The 25,776-nt window shown below is 42.6% G+C and overlaps 1 protein-coding gene across 2 annotated transcripts in view; it reads left to right on the forward strand.

The window, feature by feature from the left end:
* The first annotated feature begins 3,160 nt into the window (after positions 1-3,160).
* The window catches only part of nhsa (Nance-Horan syndrome a (congenital cataracts and dental anomalies)), a 53,129-nt gene continuing 30,513 nt past the window's right edge, over positions 3,161-25,776 (forward strand). The window contains exon 1 of one of the 2 annotated variants that reach the window (XM_029499862.1): positions 3,161-3,633. In XM_029499862.1, coding sequence (XP_029355722.1) covers positions 3,354-3,633 — 280 coding nt within the window. In that variant the 5' untranslated portion in view covers positions 3,161-3,353. Of the gene's footprint in view, positions 3,634-4,160; positions 4,865-25,776 lie in introns of those variants that run through there. The other variant, XM_029499864.1, reaches the window with a different exon arrangement.

The raw sequence follows: 25,776 nt of genomic DNA on the forward strand, positions 1-25,776 counted from the left end.
TTCTCCTGCGCAGACAGGCAGTGGGTCAAGCAGATCGCCCCTGATGGCTGAATTCCCAGACCCTCCACCGCTGCCATCCAAAAATATCCACTGACACACTTGGCTCGCCTCACACTGACAGGCCCATTTCTCATAAATGCATTCAAGCTCACAACTAAACTCCAAGCTATTTGGATTTTTATTAGTTCTTTGGAGGCTTATCTCAGGGAGATTTTTTCCAACATTACTAGATGAACAAATACCAGCAAAGCTAATTGCATTGCAAACAGTCATGGTTGTGTTTCATGCTAATTAGCAAATGTATGCCAGCTAACACGCATAAGACAATATGCTTAACCTCAGCATGTTCACACCGGTGCAGAGACAAATACACTAGCCTTACTTTAGCTGTTCAGCCTCATATAGTCATGAATACAGCTGTAGATGCTTTTTACAGTTCGAATGGTTGATGCCGAATTTTTTTCTGGAAATACATAACCGCTTTTGAAAATGTGACATATTCCAGTAGACTAAATTCTGCCTTGGCAGGGAGCTCAATGACAGAATAAGACCTTCAGCAGACTTGAAATTGGAGGCCCTTTTTTAAGGAAGCAAAATGAGACAGATTTCTTTCTTTTTTTTTTTTTTCTCACAGGAAACACCTGAGCAGTGTTTGAGTGTTCCAAGCTCTGTTGGATAATATGTTGCTCCACATCTGAGAAAATGAATAAGCTGAGGTGAAGGAGTTCAGTCTAGGAGGCAGACACAGGATGACAGACGACAACAAGGTGCTCAAAACTCCTCAGTGCCATAGCCAGTATTTGGCACTGTCCTGCATGTTGGTACCTGCCTCTTCAATTTAAAGTATCTATTCTCATTCTGCAGGATGTAGTTCATCATATACATCAGGAGAGGAGTGTCTTTGTGGATTAAACCAGACAACTTAACAAGGAGCTATTCTCACTGAACTATAAATACCACTTAAAAGTGTTTGCTTTGCATTTCAACATGACAGCTGCATGAGATGACGAAACTATATGTGTCCGCCATGTGTTGTCTCTAAGTATATGCCTGTTAGATATAATTGCTATCTAGCTATCTCATGCTGGGTTATTATTACCGACATGGTTATTGCTATTAATGATTCGTCTAGCTTGAGACAATGATGTTTAGTGCTTTCAGGTAGAATTTAATTCATGCCACATAAACTACAGTTTAGAGGCCAAATGCTCCTTGGAAAACCGCTCGAAGTTTTCCCAATCAGATACACGTTAGATATCGGCTGAATGTTTCTACAGATGTTCACTTCATACCTTTTTCCACCTGTGTGAGAGTAGCTCTCTAACGTAGAGACAGATGTTCACTTTTTTTAACTGGTGCACATTTTTTGGAGTTTTCTTATTGCATTTAAATTCTTATGACTTACAGCAAAACATACTTGGTTTACTCTCTCTCTCTCTTTCTGTCAGACACACACACTCAAAATTAAAAAAAATACGAATATATCGAATAAAATGAATATATGAAAATACAAACATATTCCAACTCTCCCCGTTCTCCCCTGATCAAATGGAACAACCAATATTTGACAGAGAACACTGCTTTCGGGTCCAGTATATATAAACCATAGCCATATCTCTCCAGAGGGTAAAAGCTAAAGCTGTCTCCTCTAACAACAAAGATTATCAGCTTTTGTCTGATCAAGTTAGGTTTTTGTTGCAGCACCATTACTCAAAGGTGACGACATGCGCCGTTTCTCTCATCTCTCCTTTGTCCCATACCGGGCTTTGCAAAGGTTGCACTTCTGCTGTGGACTTTAGTTAGTCCGCAGGAAGAGCATATAGGCTATCACCTCTGTTGATTCTGGCCCCGTCAGCTGCTGGGGTTTAACTAAACACTCATTCAGCAAATGTGAATGAAGCTGAGCCCGGGCTGTTAGGTCAGCATACAGAGATGGGCGCAAGCACTAACGTAGACAGAAGAATAAGAGATCTGGAAAGACTAATTCTGAGCTAGTTTCATGACATCATAAATACATCGAGCAAATATTTTTTTTATCTGTTCTTTTTCTCTGCACATTTGTTTTTAACAGATACTCCTCATACACCTCACAGTGCAACAGGCAAAAGTCAAACTAATGTGAATGACAGAGTCATGGATATGTTACAGTAGTGGTGTGCAAGTCTTTTGTTTCTTTTGTTGTCTGCTCTGAAAATAAGGTGAAAGTTAAAAGTGGGGCTGAAACTGATCATTGTTTTCATCACAATAAAACTTCTCTGAAAACCATTGTCAGAATGACGGCCTTCACAGACAGTTACCCAGAGATTAAGGTGGCAGGTTGTAATGTCCTGTTTTGTCTGCGAACCGACTCAAAAGTTGAAACCTCTCTATCAGAAGGAAGGAAAGCTGGAACCAGGAGCTGAGCCCAAGTGGAGTTGTTTGGATTTTAATGTTCCTTTGACATTCTTGTGTCTGTAAAAAGGAATTGTCAAGCAACGCAAGAAACTTTTTCTTTTTGTCATGAGTCGTGTCATTTAATATTCGTGTCTCAATTTAGCATTTAAATTCTTTACCCTAAAATTGATTTTTATCATTTGCAATATATTGAAAAGAAAACACATCTAATGAGCCAGGAGGATGTAAAATAGTTTTGTTTTTTTTTTCAGCCTTACACTTAAAGATCATCCAGAATGCTGCAGTAGGAATTTTAACAAAAACTAACAGGAGAGAACATATTCCTCCTGTGGGACGCTGGCTCTCTGGATCTCAGAGTACTGATTTCATATTTCTGCTTTTAGATTTATGGCACTAAATGGCCTTGCTTCCTCTTACATCACAGACTCCTTATTCTTGCCACAAAAACCCAGGGGGTGTTATTTTCAGCCACTGTCCCTGGATCTGTCGTGCACTTGTATTAAGGAAGGATTGTACTTGCAGAAAGGAGAGCATGTTTGAAGAGCACAAAGCCAATAACCCAGAGTTTGCTTTTTTTTTTTAAGAGCCACTTTTACAATCACAATGATGCACAGTGTGACTGGTGGTGTCCCAGTTACTGTTGCTGGGTGGTTGTACTCATTCCAATCCGAATCCAGAGAAAAGCTGAGACTCCACCCCAGGTCTTACCCCCGCCCCCGTACTTTTTTCTCACAAAAAAACACCTCTACTTTGGAGCAGTGAAAAACAGTCAGTCAGGGGACAGCAGATGACCCGGCGCAGCGGCAGCAGATCCACAGTCCTGTCTAACAGAAGAAAGGATGGGGGGCACAAACAGCAGCTGAGTTCACACAGTCCGGATCAGGGCTCTGGGGGAAAGAACTACTTTCTGCTCACCCTCGGGTGACTTTTGTCGGATTTATTCCCCGATCCGCAGCAACATGCCATTTGCCAAACGAGTCGTGGAACCCCAGTTACTCTGCAGGTATCGCGTCCCGAGCGAGGAGGCTCTCCTTTTCGAGGATCTGGTCTCCATCAGTAATGTGGCTCTGTCCCGGACCTTGCGCCAGCTGTCGGATCTGGCTAAGCACGCCTGCTCCGTCTTCCAGGAGCTGGAGACCGAGCTCACCTCCACCGGCCTGCGGGCCAGGGGGCTGCAGGGCAGACTCCAGCAGCTCCAGCAGACCTGCTCCGTCCTGGAGCCCAAACAGGAGCCAGTGCGTAAGTACGACTGGAGGAGGACACGAGGAGGCATCACTTTAACTTTTTTCTTAAAAAAAAAAAACCAAAAACAACTTATTTCTACTACAGTGACGCAGATAAAAAAAAAATAAGTTATCCAACTAAAACTAGAAAACTAAAGAAGTTATCAAAAAATAAACTAAAAAAAGAAGCCACTATTTAAGTGGACCGCTTTATTCCAGTGGTCCCACCACGTTTATCCGTCTTTTTAAGGTGTCTCGGGGCCCTGGTGCTCCTGGTGAGGGGTGTGTGACAGTGAAGTTACAGGTGGTTTTGGCTGTTAGTGGCGCACTTCGGGCCTGGAGGGGGCTGAGCGCCTGGACTCTCCTCAGAAGGTCCATGAAGCTCTGCTCCTCACAGCTGTCCTGCAGCATGTGGGGAGCTCTGCCTGGTCACCAAGAAGAATTCATTACCCAGATAACCCAGCATGAGGCCATGGCCCTTTTAATCTCTGTCAGCAACACCCCCCCCCCCCCCCCCCCCACTACCATTCAATGTGATAATAGTGAGTGTGTGTGTGTAAACCCATCCCATTCTTAAAGAAGCACAGGGGAAGGCCGTGCATACTCCTTGCTGCTTCCCCACCCCCAAAAAAAGTGTCCATCTCTGGATCACTTTCGCCATCTTGGACATATGCCAGCGGATTTACTGTTACATTTAGCAAGTCCTCGCATGTTCCACAGATCCGGCTCTCTGTGGTCTGTGAGTGCATTATACTGCCTAAAGGTTTTTAAAACACGGACCCTGCCCCTCTCAGACCTGACTGACACAGCAGTTTTGCAGCTGCTTTGGTGTGGTCATAAATAAGTTGCAAATTTTGGACGCGTCTGCTCTCAGGCATTGTTTAGTTAATTCCATGCTGCACAGTGGCATTGGTGACATTGTTTTGCTGTTTTCCAGAAATGCTGCTTTCCTCCACCATGTTATTCAGAGAATGTTGCATGCTAAGTTAGCAGATAACCGCTTTGGGCTGGAAAAGCCTAATTACTCTTAATTGTGTCTTTCATGTTAATGGTGTCAGGGGCAGCTTTAAACAACAGGACCCTCCCTCATCTGAATAACAATCCGTGTAAATGGAGCAGTTCAAGGCACCAATTGTTTTGTTGGCGCAGATGAGCTTTTATCACCCGGCTGCATCTTTTCTGTAAGATGACTGCTGGACGACACAGCTGCAGATCCTTTCACCATATCGGCTGACCCTGCCCCATAGGTGAGGCTTTCACAAGCGCTGGGCCAACAGAACCAACCCCCTTAGCTGTGTATGACTGCCTGTGCATGAGACAAGCGGTGGTGATACCAGTGTATCCAGGAATGTTTTGTAATGCTCAATGAGACGCTGGCATGTTTAGGTCAGCTCACGTGTTTTGTTTTGTTTTGTTTTTCTCTGGAAGCGTAAGCTCTCTTTTACTTTTTGTCCATCTCATATTCACTTCAATCTTTATTTACAACATTTACTATACTTATTGCCCTTTCACGTGTATATGTAGACGCATCATAAGTTATGCTCCAACTGTTAGAAATTCATTTGTGTCTATTTATGTGGGATTGAAGTAAACATCCCAGCTAAAAATGTTTCAGTTTTAAATGAAAAGCCAAACACCCATTCGCTTTCTTATCCTCACGCTCTCTCTCACACAAGCACACACACACACACACACACACACACACACACACACACACTCAAACACAGCTTGGCGCCTGGCATTTATCCCCTAGCCCATGATTTTGACAGCTCTGCTGTGACACCCCATCAATGTCTGTGTTGGACTAGCATCAGAGCTCCACAGCCAGACTGGGCTCTGTAGTACACTTCCATGTCAGAGCTTTCAGATGGGTTTCAAGTTACACTGGCTCAATGCGGAGGGTGAGCCGTAATACTTGTGGCGGCAAGTGGCCTGCTAGCTTTTCTGGTCCACGAGCACATGGCTGGCAAATTTACCACATTCCTTGTGCAGACCGCACCAGTGACTGCCTCACAATACCAAATGGAGCAAAGCAGCAGTCTCTCTCTGCTCATTATGGATACAAGACCAGCATCTTGTTAAGCCAATAGTGCAATTGTTTTGAAAAATGCGTGCATTTTGCATAATAATAATCTTGTGACTTTTGAGTAGGAAACAATGTCTATTGTAGTATTACATCATAAGCCCTTAGTGCTGCAAGTAATTTTACGGGGATTTCCAACCAATCTTCTAAGATGAACAGCAAAACAGGTTGTTTTTGTCTCTTGAAATAGCAGTCATATGGCATCAGGGTCCGGTTGGGGTTAGGGGACCCCACCCGGACCCAGATTGTCATGGTTACAGTAGTGAGCACCAAAACAGCTAACTTGTTTAAGTTTAGACGCAAGAACTACTAAGTTAGGGCGTGGTTACAGTAACAACTCAGTTAACTTTGCTGAGTAGAAACAACATAAACTGCTGCTGCTATTATTGTGACGTAGGAATGCAACCGCATTCCTGCCCACCCTGATTAGGAGTCTATAAATTCACCACACTTTTCCTTAACCCTAACCCTAATAACCGGGGCTGGTTGTAGCCATTTTGGTGTCCTAGCTGAGATTAATATGCTATGTTCAGAGGTTTGGCCGAAGTACAAAAATAGATTTTCATAGCATCCACGTGTGGACAAATGGACAAATTGTAAATGTACGGACTGGGACAAGTCATAAAGTTCATATCTGATGTGAATGTTCTAGTGAAAAAAATTGTGAATATTTGATTACCAAAACTGTGTCTCTCTAAGAGTCCATATAGGCATTATTAACAGGATATATAATTACAGATATAATAATTAATATGATTACAGAACTCACCTGCTTCCAGCCAAGCTCCACAGAAGGTGGTTGGCGTGCTTGATGTTGTCTGACCTGTAGCTGTATTCAAACATACATTTCTGAAAGTCTGTTGTGTCATTCTGCTTCATATAAAGTAGGCACTGTGCAAATGAATTGTGTTATATTTGACTACGACCAATATTTAACGTTGGTCTTAGTTGGTGTAACTGTAACATTCAGTAACAATGATAACAGCATAATAACAATAACAATAAAAATGAAAACACAGCAGCCTGTCAGAGACCACAAACAGTTATTTTGCATGCTGCAGAGTGGTATGGATGTGGCATTAGTAGGCTCCTCTCCAGCAGCTCCAGGGGCTTCTGCAAATATTTTCTTAGTGTATCTAGACAGATTTAGAGTACATTTACTTATTATTGTACAACCTGGCTCCACCCTACCTCTCTGACCTACTTCAGCCTTAGCTTCCACGGCGGTTCCCTAAGATTGGCTGATCAGCTGCGCTTGGCAGTTCCCAGAACGAGACTAAAGCTCAGAGGCGATCGGGCCTTTGCTACAGCAACACCCAAACTTTGGCACGAGCTGCAGTCAGTGCAAAGCACACAATGACATGCCTGAAATTTAAAATGTTACATAACATTTCAGCAAAGACGGGACATTATAGCCGCTCACTACTTTGGTTGAAGATGCTTCAGGCTTTCCACTGTGCTGCTTTTCCACTTGCTCTAATAACATTTGTAGTAAGGCTGAGCTCCTTGTCGCTCTGCACTGCAGCTTCCATCCTCTCTGTCTCTTGATTTGACTCCAGAGCTGGCCTTCCCCTTCAGTGAAGTGAAATTCGTGCAGCGCTGCGAGCTTTGCTGACCTGGATAAAAGTTTGTGTGGACAGTCACAGTAGCACATCATCTCTGCTGCGGGAGCAGACCAGGGCAGGAAGGCACATTAGCCCACTGACAGTGCGTCCACTCTGCGTTTGACTGACCTGGTCCAGCCATTACTGGGACTTAACTAAGTGAGGCTATGGCAGTGAGTCAATGCACGATACATACTAGATCAATATCAGTCAATGCTGGAATTCATATCAGCAGTGGTCTTCGTTACTTTTTGAGTTCAACATATGAGGCCGAATTGCATGTACCAACATATTCTTGACTTTAGTTCCGATTTGTGTTCCTTTCTTTTTTTTTTTTTTTTTTTTTTTACAATTGTTCTTACAAAGAAAGGACTGGGTAAAGTGGATAAAGAGCCTCCATTGCTTTCATTATCAGAACTGTGAGCATATTTTGGCAGGTCCAGACAACCTGCCATTGATATACCACCCCTTCTAATTACAGAGCACATTTCAAAGACATGCTCACTGATTCCAGTACCAACCTCCCAACATTTCCTCCCAGACAGACACTGAGAAGGCCCAGACAGCCTTGATGCTGTGACTTGTTCTTTTCAATCACCTATCTGTCTTACAGCCGATGTCAACATTCACAGCTGAGCTCCAGACTCATAGACTCATAACTCTGACTTTGCATTTTTGGGCCCACAGTGTGGAGCAAGTATCAAATATAAAACCAACAGCTTTCTTTGGTTTGTTATTGTCAGAGCAATTTGGTACTAGAATCAGCAAAGTGGTCACTGCACCAGGTTAAGGTGAAGGTTTTTTCCATTAACTATGTGTAGGTCTCAGCACCTCGGGCCTTGGTGGACTGCCTGGCCTGCTGTCTCAGTGGTTTTGCACTGAACCATTCCGTCAAGTCAAGCATTCCAAACAGCAAGTGACCAGGAAACCGCAGTGCTTGCTTGCAGTTTTGGGACCTTGTACCTCACACATGCTCCCCAAAGAGGCTTGGTAGCTAGTGTGATTAGAAGATATGGGGGAAAATGGGGGGCCTGTTTGTTTTAGAAAAGGAGATATTTAGTTAAAGTGAAGGTTCAGGTGTTCAGGGCTTTTGATTGCTGTGCTGTAGGGAAATGTGTGAATGATTACACTTTACATTCCTGTGGCAGGACCCTCCAGGAGAGCAAGTGCTTCTGAGTGTGGGGGTTTATACGTCTGTCTGAGATCTCTTTGTTAGTCTGTATATTTTCACATATATAGACCAATATTTGTGTTTAGCGTCTGAATTCATGGGTTGTTTTTTTTTTTTTTCTTTAATGTCAGGTTCCTCCAGGAGAAGCTAAGCTTTGGTTTGTTGTCAGTGAGCGATGCCCTGAGGTGTGTATGTGTCTCTCATACACAACCGTTCGCCCATGTAATAACATTCCCCTGCAGTAATTACACTTTATGGAGTCCTGAGTGTGGGGCAGAGACACTGGGAGGACAATTCCAGTCTGAAGAGGTGGGGGGCAATGTCATCTCCCTGCTGACCTCAAAAGCCTGTTGACTTCTCAACCCCCACTACGTAGGCCTTTCAAAAAACAAAAGACCAAACATGCCCAACTCCATCTTGCCTATCACTCAGCCTCTGAAGCTTCAACTGCCCAATTACAGTGGATTTAACATTTGGCCGGTCCACTGGCCAATAACTGAACTGAGCTTTCCAAGATATTTCTTTTCCTTTACTTGCTGCACATTGAACTGCAGCGAAACGATACAGACAGCATTTAATCACATACATCGTAATGCTTTACATGGCTTGTGTTGCCTTGCACTGCTTTTTCTGCCAATAGCGGACAGTATTTTAAAAAACGCTGATGAGTGGAGCTTCAGCTCAGGAAAGACGTTCTGTCGATGTGGCTTCAACATCTGTTCACCTCTCTTCGTCTTTTATTTCACACAAAGACTAAGTAAATATACTTCTGCCTTTAAGTTAAACTAACTTCTCTGTAGCATGCAGTGTATAGCACTTCACCACATTCTTCTCCATAGGACTATAAAACTGATGTCAGCTGGCCTTTGTCTTGCTCCCACTTTCCAGAAGCATTTCAGGCCACCTGTGTTAGGGCTCCTCGCTCAAGCTGATTTTTAAATGATTTCATCTCCTGTCCCACTTTTGTGCTTCCCTCCAATCCCGCCCTCCTAAGAGGCCGCGACCACCTCAGAGACACATAAGACACATCTCAGGATCTTTACAGGAAGATGAGATAAAAAGTCAAGTAAAATTCTTTTGTCCTGTACTTTTTCAACTCTGAGTTGTCAGTTCGCTGCCTGCAGGGTGAGATTAGAAGGAAATGAGGGCTAAAGGATCTGAGGGGGTGACTACGGAAATATATTCTTATAGTTAGTTGATCCCCACAATCTATTGAAAGGCTGAAGTGACCATTGCAAATTGAACGGTTAAAATTGGCATTTAAAAAAAGCCACCAGTAAAGCAATATCTAGACAGACTGGATAATGTAGGAAAAGTAAGTCACTGATTTGGTTCAGGACTGGAATATGTGTGGTGGTAGTCTGCCATGCAGGTGTTTAGACTGGGATTTGAGTGGAATGTAAACTCCCCTCACCTATCCTCTGTATATAGACAGAGTTCCGCCATTGCATGAATGAAGGAAAGAAAGCACCTGCTGGATGTGAGGGTGGGGCAATATGACAATATGGCCACCATGATTTCTCCTTGTTGGGTTTTATTTAATTCCTCATGGACTGGCATTTGCTGTATCTACTATCTAATGTATCTGCTAAACTACAGTTTTTATGGATGACTTTATCGTCCCCTTTGTCTTATATTAATGACGTAATGAATAATTGCCCTCACCTACCTATTCTGTATCTTCTGATCTAGTAAACTGTCCTCTGCTGTCCCCATATGACTTCTATAACCCCAGGCCAGACCCCCTCTTTGTGGTCTTATCTGCCTCCTGCTGTGTGGAGACAGTCCTGTAGATCCTCACATGTCACAATTGTTTACACTTTAAAGGGCAGTGAATGGATGGCACTCCCTGACAGGCTAGACTTTATTAGGGGAAATGCTAAATCATGCTTTTTAAAATGAGAATTGGTGAGCAGATGTACAAAATTTGCTCCAGTCCAGTATTTCATTTTTGAATTGTGAAGATTTCATTTCAAATGTGCATCATTTTAATGCTCCAGATAGCTTTAGTTGTGGCTCTGAGAATGACCTGAGGCCTCCAAAGAAGCTTTTCTGGAGAGGTCCGCTTAAAAGCACAGCTCCTTTCCACCAGGATCATTGCGCGCACACACACACACACAAGTTGATCGTCCCGTTCTGGCTTTTGTTATTCCCTTCTTCTCCTTGCCATCCGGTTTCATCTTTTATTCTTGCCAGTAATTTCTGTGCCTGCCCATTCCCCTAGGCACTTGATATACTTTGTTCTTCTCTTCTGACTGCAAGCTTTCTCTGAGCTTCTGGGTCTCATCCCTATATCCTAGTTTCTTATCTTGGGATGCAGCCAGTCCCACTCTCAGCAGCCCCAGTGGGAAGAGGCCATCCTTCTATAGCAAATAGATGGCCTCCCCTCCATTTTGTTCTGCTTTTCAGCCTCTCTACATTAAACAGTTGCTGACCACTAATCAACCCAGAATGCAGGCTTTGTACTGTGGGGTTTTGGTTTCATATTTGATATAGTTTATGAGTACTAATATAAATTACAAATGATGGAGATTTGTAAGAGCAGGCACAGATCTGGCTGCTCTGTGTATCTGTTCACAAGTCGACTGAATGTCCCTTGGCTCAGCCCGAAAGACTAACAGGGTTTATTTTATTTCCAAGTAAATGCTTTCAGTTTTGTTATAGCCATTCTTACTGACCTCATGTTACAGCGTCTCTATACAGCATTTACCGTTAGATATTTAACTGTGAGAAAACATGGAACTGCTATATCTTACTTTCAATTCATAACATTTCTATCCTCCATCATAGCCGCTGTAGGGCTCTTGTGATGATTTGCCCAGCCTGCCTTGGTTTGGCTCTTCATCATGCAGCAAGCCATTACAGAACAACTTACTGCAGTTTATGCTTCGTTCTTGGTTGTACAATGTTGAATAAATCAAATGAGCTTTTTCTTCTGGTTTTCCACCCTTGCCAACATAAATAATCAGACAAAGACTATTGCCATTTAAAAGAAAATGCTTCATATTAAGTGGAGGACAATTTGGTTTTACTGAAGGGACTCCACTTCAAAGCAAAGTGGTAATTGGGATCTACAGTATGGCATGGGAAGACGGGCTTGGAAAGTTTTGTCTCTGCAGTGGTTTTGGTGAAGTTATGAACTCTGTGGGAAACAGTAAAAACCAGGAATCGATGGTAATTTAAATGCAACCACCATGGCTTCAGGAGTCAGCATTAAAATATTTCATTGATGCTATTAGGCAAGGTGTATAATGATAAAGTCATTAACAGCTGGGAAAGTGTTTGCTTTCATTGGAGCAATGGCCTTGAAAGTTTAGACATTGGCTAAATTCTCTTCAGCGGTCAGTTTTTTTTTTGTTTTGTTTTGTTTTGTTTTGTTTTACATGCGTATTATTATTTTAATGGAAATATCTGATAGAGATTTGGTTATAACACAATTTGTAGTTTCAGTCACTACAGTTGTGGTTTTGTTTTCACTGTCATTCCCTGGAGAAGTTCCTGGAAATATAATTCTATGACGAGTCATTTATGGGAAATGTGAGGGCTGTTGTTCACTGTTGCGTCAGGGGAGTACTGCAAGGTCAGCGTGCTGTCTACTATTCACATCGAGTTTGTCGGAATAGGAAGCCACTTAAAGGTGCTGCTGTGCCACGTTGAGCCACGAGGTCCCACCTGCTGGCTGACACATTGGAGTTCATAGAACCGTGGAAGGTGTCTTTGGTTAGTGGCAGAGACTTTCTCCTCCTACAGGAATACTGCTAAACTGGAACCAGACATCACTGTTTGTTTGTGTGTTTCAGCTTGTGCGTAGTTCTTTCCTTCATCCTCTACTTAACCCTGTGTGGGAAACTGAAAGATTTTCCAAAATACATTCTCGTTCCAACTGACTAACATTATTGCTCAACACAACACACATAAATAACTTAATACAGTCTGAGGCCTGGATTTTTTTTTTTTTAATAGGACCGCTTTTACCACTTTTCACCTATTACTCAAACTCTTGCTGACTACACCCTCGCTTTGAGTTAAATCACCAAATATTCCATGGCCATGATGTCTGTCAGTCTATCTGTGGGAAGCTCCAGGGTATAGTGGGACCTTTGGGATACTTTTTGAATAGGTAAATATAGTCTTCTATTTTGGGAAGTTTGATCTGTTATTCACGCAAAACAAATCTCGGTATTTGATCATTTGAAACAGCATTTGCATCAAAGCAATGCTACGTATCAGCTAAAATGTATCACTTATTCATCCTGGTGCCCATTCAGCACAGTCATACCCGTGTGTGGAAATGTCTACCTCTAATCTGATCAGAGAGGCCTAAGCATGAATAGGAGCAGTGAGATCAAAAGTTACACGAGCCCTCTGGAAACACACACAACAGAAGCATCTCTGACTGAGATACAGACATAAAAGCATCTGTGTATGTGAAATGGAAAGCACGGCTTGAAAGGCTGCCATGCTGAAACAGAGCGGCGCTCTGGCTAAAGCTTACCCTCACAGATCTCTTTGTAAGAGCAAGCTGCATGCCAGCTGGCTTGCTGTTGGGAAGTTTTGTGTGACTCATTACCTCTCCATTGAGGGACACAAAGCTGGGGCACACTCGCCCATCAGAGCTTGGAGCTTGCCTGGCCACGAGGTGAAGGTCAAAGCCCCCTTACTGGGATGATGCCCAGAAGCTTCAGCAGCCAATGAGAAACCGAGCTCTCAGCCGTGGGACATTTTTGAATGAGGCTGTCAGCGGGAAGTCTCTCTATTCACTTAATGTAACGTCTCTTACCTTGGCAGCAAGACATGTTGGAGTCAGACTCATTTGGCAGAAAAGACGAGTGGCTATTGATTTAAATTCTTTCTCTACATGTGTCCTAGAAGCGTGTTTTACTGCATGACCGTGTGTGCACTCATGCCACAGTGGCACCAGCTTATGACACACATTCCTCATTTATCACCCTTATCACCTATTCATCTCTGACATTTATACAATGCTTCTTTTTTTGTTTGCTTCTAACCCTAACCCTTTTTGTCGTTGTTGTGTTGTGTTGTTGTGTTGCCAGTGAACCTTCTTGTTAGTTTGAACAGTGTGGACTCTGACGCGAGGAAGCCGTATTGAGCAATCCTGCCGGATCAAAGACATCTTTAAGGTCTGACGGAGGAGAATAACACCTTGCAATCAAAACCACATGCTGCGTGTTTGAGGAGATTCAGGTTGCAGACGGAGACCTGTGATAAAGCCACGGATACAGTCTGAAAAATAGCCACCGTGTTATTCTAGGCTTAAGAACATAATAAATAGCCATATCCATACCAGGAGAGATTATGATGAGTTTACACAAGCAGCAACAATTCCAAGGTTTTTCTTTTGCCCTCACTCTGTGTGTGTGTGTGTGTGTGTGTGTGTGTGTGTGTGTGTGTGTGTGTGTGCGTGTGTGTGTGTGTGGGGTGGGGGTTCGTTTTATCATGTTAGCCCTCGATCTGAATATGGGAACCTGTGCAACACTGCCAGAGCCATCTGTGACGCTGCAGATGGCCCTGCTTGTTAAAGTGGGCCATGGTAGGACCCTGTCGTCTACCCAGGATGGGACAATGGAGATTATGGGTGTCTGATCTCTTGGTTTAAACACAGTCACAGGGCTCCAGGACGTGGGGAGGGGCACACTAGAATTGTGCTGCTGTTATTTTATCCACATGAAGGAATTATGAAACACTCATCCTTTTTGGACCTGGACACTCAGTTTCCCTGTAGCTGAAAGGGATACATATGTATGGTCGTCTCACATGCGTATAAGGAATAAATTGTGTGAGTGAGTGAAATCTCAGCTGTCGTGCTGGAGGCTTGTAAGTGAGTTGATTTTCAACAGTGCTCATGCTTCCTTTTGTTGTGTTGTGCCTTTTTGTGGCGGCTTTTTGTTTGAAGCCAAGGAAGATCCGGTTCAGTGGTAATCATTGACAGTCTAGAACAGGACGGTTGGCCTGTTGCTTCTTTCCTTCTGCCATGGCATCAAGAGTTCACCATACTGTATTCAGCACACATTCCCACACCCTATTTGGTGTTCCTTGTTTCCTTGATTATTGTTGATGTTGGTTGTCTGCCAAAGAATGATGTGTGTGCTCAACCTGCTGGGCTGCCAGAGTACGACTCTTCACTGCAGCAGATGGGAGAATCTTCATATACAGTCCACGCTCAGGAGGAATTAATTACCTTTTATTTAAGTGGAATCCTGTTTTTAGTTACACGTTCTCATCTGCCTCAACACAACACAACCTCAGTGTCTCTGTGTAGGCTGTACAATTCACACATGCCTCATGACAGTGGAGGGATCTCATTTTCTTTGTTACCAGTTTTTGCCAATTCACAACAAATATTTGTTTAAATTGTATGTGCACGCGTACATGAAAGCCGATGTTTCAGCCTGACCAGCTGCTCTTCGTTAGAAGGGGGGGTCAACAAGTTAACACTGATGTAGATCTTGTTAAGGAAGTGTTGGCTGGTGAGGTTGAGTTTAAAACAACAGGCTGAGAAATGAATCTCTGTGAGGCTGTGAGATGCCGGTGGCAGGTGTGGACGGCTTGGTGTTGGGGGTCATGGGACCGTCCTGCCCTGCTCCAGCACACGCTGTCTGGGCTTGGTGTCTCATGCGCTCTCACACACACGGCGGTGGGCATGGGGACCCGACTCTGGGCCCTGGTGATGGCCTCACTCATATTTAAGGAATGCCCCCATGCATGTGTGGTGCCACTTGCCAGCTCGTGTTGGGTCACATCATGAAGAATTGATGAATCCTGCCTAAAGTGGGCTGAGCTGCTCTTTCATTCTATCACTGTGCACCCCATCTTTGACCCGGCTCCTGTACCGGGACGCCTTCAACCTACCTGGACTCCCATCTCTCCAGAGGGCTGCACAGAAACCCTCTGGACTCTCTTAATCCTGAGTGAGGTGACAGGAAAAGCACAGGTTCCTTCACTTCACCACCTGCTTCCCTTCCCCTGTCCATCCCTCCACACCTTCTCAGTGCTTTATTCCCCCCTGTGTTCACTGAGGTGTAGCACTGCCCTCCCTGACGCACTAAGGTCATTTCACTCTGTGATGGTCACACACACACACGCACTGAAATAATACAATATTCAGCTGCAGGACTATAACATCATATAATGCTTGACACCCTTTTTTGAATGTTGCTGTTTTTGCACAACTCCCAAGACTGGTTCGTCTTCCCACAGTACATTTTTGGTGACCTTTGCCACGAGAATACTTGAAATCTGATATGTTGGGAATAAGGTATCAAGGAGTGGTTTATCTCTGCTGCCCTCCTCCTCCTCTGTGAAACACCTTCAAATTTATGACTTCATGCGAGAGAGGGAAAGCGTCTGAATGTCCTTGGGGTGATTTTTGGATCCAAATCAAAGAGGTTACTGAATGATTTAAAAAAAAAAAAAAAAAAAAAAAAGCTTCAATGAGATATACAATTTTAGATATATACACACTTTTAACTTATTTCCTGATCAATGTTTATATCAGCAAATCAAGATGTTTACAGAAATAGACTATAAGGTTTAACTATAATATATATATATATATATATATATTTTTTTTTTTTTTTTTTTTTTTTTTTTAAGATGTGGAATTGTTCAAATGCTTGACTGAAGCTTTTAATGCCTCTTCATCAGATCATGTTGCACTACAGGCAATGCCAAGTCAGGTTTCATGCAGAACAGTTGTAACAATAAAACTTTGCTCTGATATTATTCAGACCCTTTGAGCCATTATTGTTTTACAGTTGACTCAGGGTTCGGTCATTTATTCATTCTTACTCTCACTGACCCATCTCAGTGCTTCTATTATGTTACAGACTTAAGGAATCACACTCCTAAACAGAGAACAATACATTTCTGATAGCAGTCATACATGCTTTTCCAATGACCTCATGTGCTGCAAGTCGTGTAATAACTAAGAACTATGTTGGGCTTCATCTTTGAAAGACTCTGGGCAGCTGGTTGCTCACTCTCCATCTGTGAGATGTATACATTAAAAACGGGCCTTTGTTGCTGAGTGGCAAAGCACCGACCCCGGGTCAGAAGTGTGAATCCCACTGTGGTCGCCCATTGTGAAAGTCTATATTCATTCATGTTATTTTGAAGTAATTTAATTTGGATCAGGTGTCCAATGGTTTCCCGGACATAAGGTGCTATGAAAGACGTGAGTCAAGGGGAAATTGAGGTTGAGGTGCAAGTGAAAATGTTCAAAAGAAGACGTAGTATCAACAAAGCCATCTGTGTAGGTTGAAAGCGAGCAGAAGTGTGTTAGATGTGTCACGTAAGATGTTTTTATATCAGCTCATTGTCTTTTACTAGAGAAAGTAAAATTTCCCCCTTAAGGGGAAAAGAGTGTTGTTAGTAATCAAGTAAAGGCTCATACACATCAGCCTCTCAGTTGTTGGTGCAGACCAGAGAGATTACAACTATTTGCTTTGGAAAAAATTGCCTTTGTCTCCTGCAGACCTTTTATCACCAGGGCAAACAAAGTTGGTTGAGCAAAAAACATTTGATCATGTTGGTTCCTTTTTGACAGCGGAAACAACATTGAGGTCATTAGTAACAGGTATGAATGAAATAAGGACCCATATTTTACCTCTGAAGCCTTGATGCCCATATGCAGATGCACACATCTTCACTGTCTTAAACCAAACCATTTCAGTGTAGTTTCACTTTTCCTCTCTCAGGCTTCTCTCTGGAGTAACAGCAGGTAGATATCCGAGGGAGACTCTGAGACTCGGAGCCTGATTGGCTGCATGTTTTCTGAGGGTATCCTGTTTTGTTGTGAAGCCCCTGAAGATTGATAGCTTTTTGGCCATATGTGATGGCAACAGGAGTACAGCAGGATGATATCCACTCCTTCATTTCCTCCAATAAATTGCTGTGTTGCAGCTGTAATATGATTCATGCAGCGAGTCATCTGCAACGTAATGTTTTTCCATTTATTGACTCATATTTTCCATGGAGGCCGAGTTAATTTAAAGTTTTAAGTGGTGATATTGTTTATTATTACTGTAATTTTGTTTTTTATGTTGATATGGAGCTTTAATCACCGAAACTAAGGACCCCTTATTTAGACCATCAGCTGAGACAGAACGTCAAAGAAAAAATGTCAGATGAGGGACAGTGCTCACAAGGAGCAACTTCACTAATAACCACTCTACCATTAAAATGTGAACATTTTACAATGAATGTGTGGTGTGAATACTGACTTTTTTTTTTTTTTTTTTTTACATAGTACAGAACAAATGACTTGCCTCAATGAAGTGCGTATTCCCCTGAGCCCTGGGATTATGATGTTTTATTTAATCTGTCTTTCATGAGGCTGTTAAGGCCGTCCAAATAAGTAGCTTGAGACCTGTTTTTCTTTTTTCCCAGTTTGTGTCAACCTCTTTTTTTTCCTAATCTCTTTTTGTTTTTGTTGTATCTCATAGGCTTATATTGCCATACCACATGGCTCTTGTTGGTCACGGTCATCAGGGCATGTCAAGAGAGTGGCGTGGGGATGAGAAGGAAATAGGAGACTAGCCTCACAGTGGTGACATTCCCGAAGCCCTGAGGGTGAAGGAATATAGGGTTGATGGAGGACGCATTCCTCTGGGCACATATGTGACCTTTTAATCTGGACTTTTCACTTTCTCCAAGGCCACAGAGCTAACAATCCAACAGGGGGCGAATAGAGGTGTGATTGGGCCACGTTTCTTACAACACAAATGAACTGCTGGAATAAGCCCAAACCACTGAGACTTTGTTTACCCGGTGTTCATTTTCATATATTTTTTATTTTTTGTCTTTTTGGTCATATTGTAGTCGTCTTAAATGCTTCATTTATTGGCGAAGTTCAGTTGATGAATACCATAATGATCTAAGTTAGACAAAATCTATGACAGATATGAGAGCTGACTAACATCTAAAAGGTTTAGTTTAAGTGCATTTGCAATGAAGAGATTTCCTCTAATTGGTTGACGAAAATAAATTGTTTTATTGTATTCTTTCAGACTCATTGTCACGTTTTTAATCATTGATGAAAAGGTCAGTTACATTTGATTTCGTTTTAGTCGTTATTACATTGTTTTTTAAAAGTTTTCATCTCGCTTCATCATTTTCTGACGTCTAATTTGACGAAAACATTTTCGTAACAGTGCATTTACCTCCATGAAAAAGCTCTAATGATTGCCTCCAGAGGAGACCATGATTACTGATTATAAATACACTTTAATTTCAGGGCACAGATAAATATCAGATTGTGAAATGCTCGTGTTTTCTGACTTCAGAACAGTCCACTCCACTTGTTAACCAATGCTCAATGGTGAACACATTCACTCAAAAGCTTCAGCTTTTAAATATTTGTTAAAACTGAGATTTATTGGGGATGAGAGTGATTATGCAGCAGCAACGCTGAATAAAAGTGCATTCACTCGCAAGCTCTAAATGGAAACTGGTGAAATATATGCGGGATGCAGCATTGAGGAACACAACTTCCCAGCAATATCTGTAGCCCTTACTGATGCCTGGGATCCTTCATCTATCCCTCACAGGGATTTCAAGCTCAGGGCCAGAAGCATCTATGTTTACAGGAGGTGCCTACTTCAGCACTGTTTATATTGAGGATCTGTAGAATAGCTTTGCTCGCTCTTTCCAAACATTGCTCTAAATCATTTTACATGAATGTATTAGTATACATATACAACAGCTATGTCTAATAAAACTGATGTTTGTGGAATTAATTTAATATGGGATGATTTTAGATGAACATGAAGGATGTAGACTCTCTCCTTGCTTGTGTCATTCTGTCACGATCTTTAGCAATTGGATATTATTACTAAACTGCAGCATTTCACATGCAATATGGTGCCCTCACATGGGCTGTGCCCCTTAGCCAAGACAGATCTTTTTAATCTGTTGCCCCTAATCTGCTGGTTAAGGAGGGGCTCATGTGCTAGGTGACACATTTCTGTCCCTGCAAAGTTTGGATGGTGACCCTTACTGGGGCAGATACAAAGCGTATGGATCAGCCATCTCTCTCCTCATTAGTATTCACTCCCAAAGACAAACTCCGCCCACACACGCAGTGGTGATATCTGGCGTGCTGCAGGCCCAAGTGACGCTTTAATTGTGTGTGCGTTTTCATTCAGCCTATGTCAGTGTCAGGTGTGCTGACACTGACATAGGCTTCTTGGTATTTTATTTGAGTCCACGGCTATTTAGGGCTCAAGTATGACAATCATACACAAATTCCCAGAAAGCCAGTTTTAACTGAGATGAAAAAAGCAGTGGCTGTTCAGTAGCTCTCAGCTATTTTCCAAATATGCAGGCTTGAGGGAGTAGTTCAACATTTTTGGAAATGTGCTTTTTCACTTCATGCCATGGGTCAGATATGAAGAGTATCTCTGTAGAGTGCCCATAAAGCAACATCCAGCAGCCTTCGTCTTGGCTTATTACTCAAAATGGAAACAGAGGAAAAGTCTGGCTCTCTCCAGAGGTACTAAAGCAGACTTCATAGGACCTGTAAAGCTTACATGTTCTCTGCAGACACCTTCCATTAGTTTTATTTATACAAATTACTTAATAAGTGTGTTGGTTGGCTGAATATCATTCAGACAGAGTAAGTCTGGCTTTTTCTCTTTTTACAAAGCTAAGCTAACAAGCTATGCCGTGCTGATGGCCAAAGATCTGAGAGATCTTCAATGGCAGTCGTCAATTTTACAGGGTGGTGACCGGACTGTTCATGAGATCATGTGTCCCTGCCTTCAAGTTTAATATACTCTCTTCTTATCAATCCCTTGCCAAGGAAGACGAGAAACATTTCCCAAAATGTTGTCCTATTCCTTTTAATATTTGAGAAGATTATTCCTTACTGAAGACTTACTGAAGAGTTACTTAAATTCTTAATAACCTGGATGGCGTCAGCAGTGATCCTGCTTCAGTGCAGCACTTGATATCTCTCAGTCCTCTTGTCCATAGAGTGGTTCTGCCGCAGCAGCGGGGCTCTGGGCCCTGTTGGACTTCCATCAGAGACCAGCGGGGTGGGATCAGCTTGCTGCTCGCTGTGATGTCATTCTGCCTCAGCTACAAAGTTGATGTGATTACCATCTTAGAAATCACTGTCAGTCTGCGGAGACCAAATTACCATGCTTGTTCCCTAGGCTTCTCTCTCTCATGAACAAGCCTTTCACTCCCTCCCTCTCCCGCTCTCTTTCTCTTTCTTACTCTCTGTGAGTGTTCCTGTTGAGCCAGGTTATCCTGCTGTGATACCATGCCTAGTGGAGCCAGACTAATCACAGTCACTCCCCGGGATCATTCCCACACATTTATTCCATTCATTTCCGAGACATGAGACTGTCTGTCCTACTTTGTCAAAACAAGGGGAAAAAGAGCTATTGTACTTCTTGCTGAATGTCAAAGTGCGCAAAAGAATTTCTCTCTGCAGTCTACCTTGTCTTTTTCTATTTGACCTCCTCACACCAGCCTATCCTTGCGAAGTGACTGCACCAATTAAAATCCTTTATCTAGTCATGCCTCTTCTTTGAAGGGAGAGTATTCTGCACACACAGGGGAGCACAAGGGGCTTATGTACAAGATTCTGGTGGCTCTAAAAGCATTGTTGGCTTTCCTCTTCGCTTGCATTCCTGCAGCTCTCTTGACCACACAAGAAGACTGAAGAGAGCAGAAGCCGAGCAGAGATGGAGTCTGCCAGTTATCAAATATTTACTGTTTGCACAGTTATTCTTGTGTTTGTGTGATGGCAGACTGCGGAGATCCGAGGCATCGGGAAACAGATTATACGACGTCTGACAATCTCTTTGCTTTCGGAAGCCAAAGAATTACGAGTTGAATTTACATTGACTGATCAGTGAAGCCAGGAGACAGTGAAGACAAAACTAACCACACAAGCCAATGAGTCTTTTCAGAAGATAAAAGCTGATTTAATGGGAGGGGATGGTGGTCACGCATAACTGAGTGGCGGCCGCTGAGTCTGGGGACTTTCACATATGGAGAAGGCACATCATTTTACTCCCCCCACCCCCACACACATACACATCTCTCGAAGCACTTCTAAAAGATGCCTAATCTTTTAGTTTGGTCACTCCTTTCTTAAATGGCCTGAGGGCATTCGGTTACACTACCTCTTCTACAAACCTAGACTAGAGTTACAGTTTGATTGTCTCACATTTCCCTTACATTAAACCATGTTGTGGCACAGGTAAAGAATTTGAAGGTTTAAGTGTATTAGCATTCACAGACTTTTGATGGGTGTGTCAGAATAATGTAATGACTTATGCAATTTATGTAATAATTAGCAGTTTTTTTTTTATGTAAAATCTCAAAATTTTAAGCTCACTTAATCACCAATTTTGTTTGATTTGCATTAGAAGATGTTCAGTTTGAAATCACAGAAAAACAGCAAATCCTTTCCAGCAGTCTTTAGACGATCTGTCTATATAGTCTGTGTATATTTGATTGATGTGTTTTTCAGACATCTACATCAGTGTGTCTTATGCATTTGATTCAGATTTTGACCAATAAATCTCAGAAAATCCGATTTGACTTGAAGGGCATGTGGCACATTGCAGAAAATGAAAAACAAGACTGTGATGTGGTACATCTAGATGGGTTTAAACCTCAGTTTTTACACTGGATAAACACCCAGTGGAGTCCAGGCAGACATTAGCAATCACACAGAGCTGAAGGTCAGTCAAAATTACAGTTGTCCCACTAAATTGGAGGTGAAGGTGGGTGTAATTGTACCCAGATTGCCTTAGCTGCTACTTTGCAGGACCTTTCTGTAGTTTAGTTTTTAAGGCTACTCTCCTTTAGAAAGTTACAGGAGATTTCATGAGGGAGTGGAGGGAGGGAAACTCCGGTCAGGATTCTTGTGCTGTCTGGACCGGGTAGGAGAGGACAAGTAAATCCTCAGACCTGTGTTGCTGGGCAAGTTGATTTAAAGCTGCCTGCTTTTATTTATACTGGCACCATGTTTGTGCTTCGGGAGGCGGATAATACATTTTTGTAATTGCTGAAATATGGACTGTAATGCGAGTCTATGCAGATTTGTTGGGTCTAGCATGCGATGTGAAAAGCTGTAATGTAAGACAATCATGACTTGTTAGAATGACACAGAGCAGTCAGGTTGGTAATGAAAGTGCTCGTGTGATGTGCTACTAAAAGGGCTGTTTACTGAACAAATTATGTTCGTGAAAGAGAAAGGGCAGTGAGAGGAGACAATGAAATCATCTTGCTTGGTTGGCCTCAGTATTGAGGTCGGCCCTGTTTTGTGCCCCCCCCCCACCCCCCCCCCCCACCCACCCACCCACCCACCCCTCACTCTCACACATGCGCTCACCCCACAGAGGACTGAACACACACACACACAGGAACAATGCAGAGCAACACAATTGGCTAACAGACCACGCACTTCTGGCCAATAGCAGCATGCTTAGATGAAACTTTTAAAACCCCAGGGAGCATGATTACCTATTCAGAGTGCATTTTATTTGAACATGTGTAAAAAAGCACTCGTGTGGCCTCAACTGAAAATGCACACATATGGAGCTGTAACGTATTCTTGGTCTGCAGGTTTCAAATATAACAAATGCGGTCTTGTTAAATTAACCAATCAAACCTCCTTCTCAGTGAAACGGCCTCCGTAGCGGTGGGAGACTGAATCTTTGACCCTTTGTCCCTTGCAAGCGATAGCTCAAGCAATAATGAACCGTCAGGCTGTTATTGATAACCTTCTGATATATTGATCTGGAAAAGAGTTGAAGGCTGTTTAGATTTGGTTTGAACTCTGTTGCACACCCGAGATGATGTCATGTAAGTTTTACATCAGCTTTTGGTTACATAATGTGAGTGTGTAAGGTACGACTGGGCCCCATGTTAACTTCATACCTCAGTGTCCACTTCTGAGTTATTTTCTGGGAAGTTGTGGGTCAGGTACTTTTGAAACATGAGAGCTGCTAAAGAAAATAACCTGTAATTGATGAACATGAACCTGACCTGTATCTTTAGTAACCTCATAGCAGTGAAGAATTCAGTGTAATCCTTTATTACCTAGAAACAGAGAAGCATGCTTTAAGGCAGAGCAGACTGAAACTTCAGCATAAGGCTGGGTGATATGGCAAAAACTGGGATCATGCTTTATTTTTCTTTTTATCGACATGCCGTTTTTGCTGATGCTGTCAGTCTGAAGCCTGAAGAAACCAGAACAAACTTTAGAATGCAATGTATTAACAAAAAAGATAATTTTTTTTTTATTTTTTTTTTTTCCAAATATTGGGAACATAATGTTTTCTTTAAGGTTTTCATACAGACAAAGTACTCACATAACACTTTCATATTGTAAGTATGTATTGTATGTACAACTTAAAAGCTATCTTTCCCTCACACGTTTCATCGCGACCCCATTCTGAGGTAATTTTATCGCGCAAGACTTCTTCAGCCATTGAGCTGTATGTTTTCTTTATTGCTATTGGGTTGCAATGAGTAATGAGAACACGCCTAAAGTTGAAGAATTGATTGAAATATCATTTAAAAGTCTGACAACAATAACGTAGTTTGAAAAAGATGGATGTTATAGACACACACACACACACACACACTCAAGTAGACCCACACAAGCGCACACATTTTAGATTTTAAATATTACATTTCTTTACTGTACATTCATCCATCCATCCATTTTCTATTTTTGAAATGCTTCCTGTATCTTTTATAAGCCCGATACCAACCCTCATCCTTTATGAACATGAAGCAGCCTACACTTCGATGAGGGGAATTTTTTTTTTTTTTTTCAATGTGGTTCTCATAGGCTCTTCGGCATTTATTGTGTCCTAATCTTCAGCTTTGGTTAAACATGTCATATGTAATGATTCCCGTGGGAAATCACTTTTGAATTTAGTTACTGTGGATTTTTTATTGTTAATTACTAATAGCATTGTGTTGGATGGTATATAAATGTGAGTCTCTACAGATGAAGTGTTGCCCTTCAATCACTAGGAAGCAGTCCCAGTAAAATGACAGGGTGTGGGCAGGAAGTTATGTTGACATGTGGAACTGCTTTAAAGGACGCTGTTTTGTGTGACTGTGTTGATTCCAGGCTGCCACACTCCTGCAGTGTTGTATCCCAGTTCCAGTAGCAACTGGAATATTGTACATACATAGACAGAAGTCAGTGAATGGAGAGAGGTCAGAACTTCGTTTCCCTCACAGGATGTGGGTGAGCACGGATAAAACAGAGACCATCTGAGAAACTGCTTACATTAACAGGGTTTAACCTGAACCACAGCCCTCTTGGAGAGTAAACTTTGCTCACCCCTGCCCTAGAAGGAGACGATTTGCCTTGCCTGTCTCCAAAGCCATTCAGCGTTGATCATCTTCATGTCGAGAGTGAGAACAGCTCAATACTGTGACACTGCTTCAGACTCGGCTGCACTTCTATATCAGGGCTCTGCGGGCAGACTGAGTGGTTCAGACTGTCCAGTCTGTGTAAAATCCAGAGCCTAGGAAAGCAGTGCTTGTCAACAAATGATGCTTTATACTTTTGGGTTAATGTGCACACAGTGTGACAGACAGAGAGGCCCGACAAGTTTGGTGATTTTGTTTGAGCACACAGACAGTGCTGAGCAGAGCTTAAGAAAGTGGTGAAAATAATGAAGAAATTCCACTCGCCCTGCTGATCCCCTTCCAGCTCTCTGCCTTCTGTGGATGCCCTCCTTCCCCTCTCACTGGCCCCATGTGTCTAGTTTATCCTAATGCCCGTGTTATGGGAAGGGACAGGCAGTATATTTGGGAGCTTCATCCAAACCTCAGTTCATGTCAAGGCGTGCTCTCATTGGGCCACAGTGTTATGTATATGAGGTAAAAGAATCCTCTGGTCAGCGAGAGGGAGAGCTACTGATCATAAGATAAACGGAAAATGAAACATAAACACCAGGCACTGAGGCCCACCTTTGATCTGCACACCCACAGATTCTCTGCTGCCAGCTCTCTCTTCTGTGTATGGGTCAGGCATAGGCCACCCCATGGGGAGGAATCACTGTGAAACCAGTACATTGCATGTACAAACAAAGAAAATTCACAAAGTTTCTCTCCTTTATGTGTCCATTTGACGTCTCCACGCCCAATGAAATTTGGCTGCATGAATCAGATAAGTCATCTCCACAGTGAGTTCACAGACTCGAAGTACAGCAGCCAGCTGAGCGGGAAAGCCCCGGAAAAACCCTGGAAAAAATGTCATGTCAAGTACCTGCCAAGAAACCAACAACAGGC

Source organism: Echeneis naucrates, chromosome 4 (assembly GCF_900963305.1).
Source record: "Echeneis naucrates chromosome 4, fEcheNa1.1, whole genome shotgun sequence".
Lineage (NCBI taxonomy): Eukaryota > Metazoa > Chordata > Actinopteri > Carangiformes > Echeneidae > Echeneis > Echeneis naucrates.